Genomic DNA, 5,782 nt, shown 5'->3' on the forward strand with positions numbered 1-5,782 from the left:
TCTCTCTCTCTCTCTCTCTCTCTCTCATTGTGTCATACAGATTACTGTTAATTTATCATGTTGATCTTTTCTGTACGACATCTATTGCACGTCTGTCCGTCCTGGAAGAGGGATCCCTCCTCAGTTGCTCTTCCTGAGGTATCTACCATTTTTTTCCCCGTTAAAGGGTTTTTTGGGGAGTTTTTCCTGATCAGCTGTGAGGGTCCAAAGGACAGAGGGATGTCGTATGCTGTAAAGCCCTGTGAGGCAAATTGTGATTTGTGATATTGGGCATTGGACAAACTGACACTGATGAACTCTCTGTGTAAGGCTGGACTAAATGAAGGACCTGAGACACAGAAAGGGTTTAACTTGGTATAATGCAGGATGGTAGGATGTAGGACACTAGTATGTAGGACAATAGGATATAGGATGTAGGACAGTAGGGTGTAGGACAGTAGAATGTAGAATATCAGACAGTAGGATGTAGGATGGTAGGACAGAAGGATGTACATTGGGAGGACAGTGAGATGTAGGACAGTAAGATGGTAGGACAGAAAGATGTAGGACAGAAGTATGGTGGGACAATAGGATGTAGGAGGGAGGACAGTAGGGTGTAGGACAGTAGAATGTAGAATATCAGACAGTAGGACAGTAAGACGGTAGGACAGAAGGATGTAGGACAGAAGACTGGTGGGACAGTAGGTTGTAGGAGGGTAGGACAGTAGCATATAGGATGTAGGACAGTGGGATGTAGGAAGGAGGACAGTAGGATGGTAGGACAGTAGGATGTAGGAAGGAGGACAGTAGGATGTAGGATGGTAGAACAGTTGGATGGTAAAAAAGTAGGATGTAGGAAGGTAGGACAGTTGGATGGTGGGACAGTAGGATGTAGGATGGTGGGACAGTAGGATGGTGGGACAGTAGGATGTAGAATGGTGGGACATTAGGAGGTAGGATGGTGGGACATTAGGTTGTAGGATGGTGGGACATTAGGATGTAGGATGGTGGGACAGTAGGATGGTGAGGATGGTGGGACATTAGGATGTAGGATGGTGGGACAGTAGGATGGTGGGACATTAGGATGTAGGACAGTCAGATGTAGAAGGGTCACACAGAGGACGTACAGTGAGGAGTGAGACCCACCTGGCTGCACAGAGACACCTGGAAAATGTTTCCATCGCTGCCTCCACAGAACAGGAAGTACTCGCAGGGGTCAAAGGTCACAGACATGATCTCCACGTCAAACAGGACGGACAGGAGCAGCTCACCTGAGGACAGCTCCCACACCTGGAAGGACAGATGGATAGATGGACACACACAGTATTTAAGGTAACTGGACCTAAAACGTGTCGTTGACCAAATGCGGGATGTCACAGACGCATCATGACCAACATTCAATCCGCACACGTCATCTACACAGTGACATCATCACATGATCCTGGTTCAAACCAGCTGGGTGGCAGCAGCTGATGCTCACCTGATGCACAGGTACGCCAGTCAGTGTCTGTACGGTCAGGTGACCCGTTTGATCCTCGTCAGCCTCAAAGTTCCTCTGTCATATGAAACTGTTTTTTATTTACCCTGTGAACACGCAGACGTCAGCAGGAAGGGGAAGTGATGTCATCAATAATAAACATGTTGCTGTTTACAGACTCGTACTGCTAGGACAATCAGATCAGTAGGTGGCAATAGCTCAGTACATAGGGACTTGGGTTGGGAACCGGAGGGTCGCCTGTTCAAGTCCCCGTCCGGACCAAATATGGAGCGTGGACTGGTGGTGGAGAGGTGCCAGTTCACCTCCTTGAGCAAGGCACCGAAACCTGGAGTGGGGTTCTTGGATCGGCATTTTTCCATGCAGTCCGATCCGATGCCGATGCCCATTTTTTGCTAATATCGGCGGCTGATACCGATCCGAAGATCAGATCGGGACATCCCTAGTAATCAGTTACTGATCAGTAATCAGTTAGTGATCAGTCATCAGTTAGTGATCAGTCATCAGTTACTGATCAGTAATCAGTTACTGATCAGTCATCAGTTATTGATTAGTCATCAGTTACTGATCAGTCAGCAGTCATTGATCAGTCAGTTACTGATCAGTAATCAGTTACTGATCAGTCATCAGTTACTGATTAGTCATCAGTTACTGATCAGTCATCAGTTACTTATCAGTCAGCAGTCATTGATCAGTCATCAGTTATTGATCAGTAATCAGTTACTGATCAGTCATCAGTTATTGATCAGTCATCAGTTACTGATCAGTCAGTTATTGATCAGTAATCAGTTACTGATCAGTCATCAGTTATTGATTAGTCATCAGTTACTGATCAGTCATCAGTAATCAATATGTATCTGATCATGTGTTTTCTGCGTGGCAGCTTAAAGCATCATGGGAGTGAGGTTCTTCCTGTCATTGATGACCTCATGACGACTCTCCTGTTTAAATAATGTTGTGATCAGAGAGAGGCATGTGGAGAGTTTCAGAGATGACAACAGGAAGTGATGCGTCTCTGCTGCCAGCTGACCTTTGACCCAGTCCCCCCTCCCCTCGCCGTGATGGAGCTGCTGGCGCTGCAGAGCGTGGACTCTGTTTCGGTTCCAGATTCCACTTAAGGATCAGATGATTTAAAGTACGAGCAGCGGCGACGCCTCGGCTCCTGTTCAACACCTCCTGACCATCTGCTATGATGTCATTACTGAGACTCCGCCTCCTGTGATTTATGTCAGAGGGGATTTTACCAGAATTAAAAAGGGATCTGAGACCAGAGGAGATGAATCATTCTGATTGGAGGGGATCAGTGAGGTCACAGTCTAATTGGTCCAAGTTTCACTTTAAAACTCAACAGCGTGAAGTTACTGTGAAGTAATAGATTATAGTTACACTACATACATATGACAGTATATTACAGTTTACTGTGACACATGTTCAGCACATGTCAACTGTAACATGTTTCTCACATGTTAAAAATCTGTAACTTTATAAACTCAATGGGTTTAAAACTGAACTGAGATCATCACCTGAGACACGTGAGACTGATTACACAGGTGAGTCTGATTACACAGGTGAGACTGATTCAACAGGTGAGACTGATTACACAGGCGAGTCTGATTACACAGGCGAGTCTGATTACACAGGCGAGACTGATTACACAGGTGAGACTGATTACACAGGTGAGACTGATTACACAGGTGAGACTGATTCAACAGGTGAGTCTGATTCAACAGGTGAGTCTGATTCAACAGGTGAGACTGATTCCACAGGTGAGTCTGATTCAACAGGCGAGACTGATTACACAGGTGAGACTGATTCAACAGGTGAGACTGATTCAACAGGTGAGTCTGATTCAACAGGTGAGACTGATTACACAGGTGAGTCTGATTCAACAGGTGAGACTGATTACTAGGGATGCACCGAATATTCGATAACCGAATATATTCGGCCGAATATTGCAAAAAAACACACATTCGGTATTTGGTGGAATAAGTGAAAAGCAAGGCCGAATAATAGCGGCGTGTTTGATGACGCAATCAAACAGCGTGCGGTGACGGACGGAGTAAAATGTCGTCAAAGTGTTCAAGAGTGATAGAAGAAAAGTGGTTTGCAAAGAATGTAATACTGAACTATCTAGAGTAGTGTTGCAGGGTATACTGGTACAACGGTTGACTGCGGTACTAAAACACCACCGTACATATGATACCATAATGTTTGAGTACCGTAGTACTACAGTACCTCAGGTACCACTACTGTGGGATAAGTTCAAAGTCCAATCGCAAGAGGGTGAGTGTCCATACGCCATCCAATAATGGCGCGCGCTGGCCACCTGGCACTTGATATGCCGCTGCGGCCATAGTGCTCCGCGGCGCAAGATAACGGCTTACCGGCGACGGAGAAGGCTCCAGGTCTAATAATTTCCTCTTCTTGGTGTCATGACTGCCCAAAAGTACCTGAACGTGTCAGAGGAGAAACGAGCCGTTCACATTTCTCTCTTTGTGGCAGGTAACGGTCCACAAACCTCACCGAACTTTAGGAACTGTTCTTTACTTATGAAGGGACTGTTCTTTACTTGTCAGGGGAGGAGGGTGGCTGGTTGATTTTTATTTTATTTATTTATTTTATTTTGATTCCCCCTATGTTAATCACTTGTTGATGCTGTTTTTGAAGTACGAATAAGTCAGTAAGTAATTTATTCCATTGAAATATCATTGATGTATTATAGAAAAGTGATTTATCTTTTTATAAATGACAAAAGGCACATCTGCCTCATTTTCGCTGTGGTATCCTGATACTACTCAGAACCGTGATACTTTCACTGGTATCATACCGTGGGTCCCAATTTTGGTACCATGACAACACTAATCTGGAGGGTGTTCATCTGCAAAAACTAATGAAAAACTAAACACCAGCATTCGGTATTCGGTACTCGGTATTCGGCCAAGCATTTAATTTTATTCGGCTTCGGCCACAAATTTTAATTTCGGTGCATCCCTAGTTCTGAGCCACTGGATACCAAGCCACACAGGTGTTCGGATGGCAACATCCACTATGTTGGTGCTTGCTGGTTCCCTAACTTCCCGTCTGTCATGTGTCAACATCTACAGCATGTCCCTGCATCATTCATACCCCCAAACCCAAACTGGGTGTCACACCTCGTGGGCACTGGTTCCCTTAATATGTCCTTATTTCTCACTGGGCGAGTGTCAACCGATGCAAATGAGAACCTGCACTCACAGCTGAGATGCAACAACAACATGCATCCTCAAGCTAAACAGTGTCGTGCACGTCTTAAGCTGATAACACTAACCTATTTTGAGAAGTGTGGCACTGATGATTGTGCTACTCTAATTGAGTACAGTGACCACATGAGAAAGAAAAAGGAAGGACTTAGGGAACCAGAGGAGATCCCCGAGGCTTGTTTAGCCAACCCAGTACCCCCACTGCCATTTATCACAGCCCAAACATTATACTATCTCACAGGTTGGGCCATATTTAAAGAACTGAGACGAGGCTCATGTGAGATCTGCAGTGACTTCTGTCTGTCAACTGTTCAGAGCTCTAGCTCCACAGACCACAGCTATGCCACAACACACAGTGATGACCCATCTTTGTTGACCATAATCCAAAGCAGAGGTGGTCTGAAACATCCCAGCAAGCGCATGCATGACTACCATCTTTCCCTGTATGAATTAATGCAGAAGTCTGTGTCAGCCTTGTTAAAACCTGATGACCCCATTGGTCAAGTGATGGTCACTCTCGACAAGACAGATTGAATGGCTTCCTGTCTGCCACAGAATCTCCAGCAGAGTGGTTAAAAGGTTGGCAATGTTAAGGCTTCATATGCTGGTCAATCAGACATCAGCTGGGTCTGTGGAAGTACAGCATGACTAGTCGGCCAAAAGAGCCACATCAATTGGTTAATAGTGTACAATTGTGTTCCTGGGTCCACATTTGGCACATTTTTTTATTTTATTTTTAAGTTGACTCATTTAGACAGTGGATACACCAGTCAAGCAGCTGGTTGACTTGCCCTTAGGGTAACTGTAGGCATCAACAAAGTAGTGAAACTGAACTGAAAACTTGGTTGCACATCAGAGCTAATATTCTTTTTTTTCAGTGTATTGTCTTTTTTGTGTAAATGGTAATTTATCTTTATTTATGTAACATGAGGTTCAGTTAGCTTTGCACTCATTCCCTCATTGATTAACAGAAACAAATGGTTATAGAGGATGAGCTGTAGAAATGTCCTAAAGCGGAAAAGTTTATTTTTTCACTTTTATACTTTGACCTTGTTTCAAGAGCTTGTAC

General features: G+C 44.6%; 1 protein-coding gene across 1 annotated transcript in view; it reads right to left on the reverse strand.

Annotated features, from left to right (window-relative positions):
* wdr18 (WD repeat domain 18) overlaps positions 1-1,836 on the reverse strand; it is an 18,200-nt gene extending 16,364 nt beyond the window's left edge. Inside the window, exons 1-2 of the mRNA XM_050055208.1 lie at positions 1,780-1,836; positions 1,126-1,269 (exon numbers count right to left, since the gene is read on the reverse strand). Of these exons, the coding sequence (XP_049911165.1) occupies positions 1,126-1,269; positions 1,780-1,836 (201 nt within the window). The remainder of the gene's footprint in view (positions 1-1,125; positions 1,270-1,779) is intronic.
* Between the last annotated feature and the right edge of the window lie 3,946 nt (positions 1,837-5,782).

This window comes from Epinephelus moara, chromosome 10, assembly GCF_006386435.1.
Source record: "Epinephelus moara isolate mb chromosome 10, YSFRI_EMoa_1.0, whole genome shotgun sequence".
In the NCBI taxonomy this organism is placed as follows: domain Eukaryota; kingdom Metazoa; phylum Chordata; class Actinopteri; order Perciformes; family Serranidae; genus Epinephelus; species Epinephelus moara.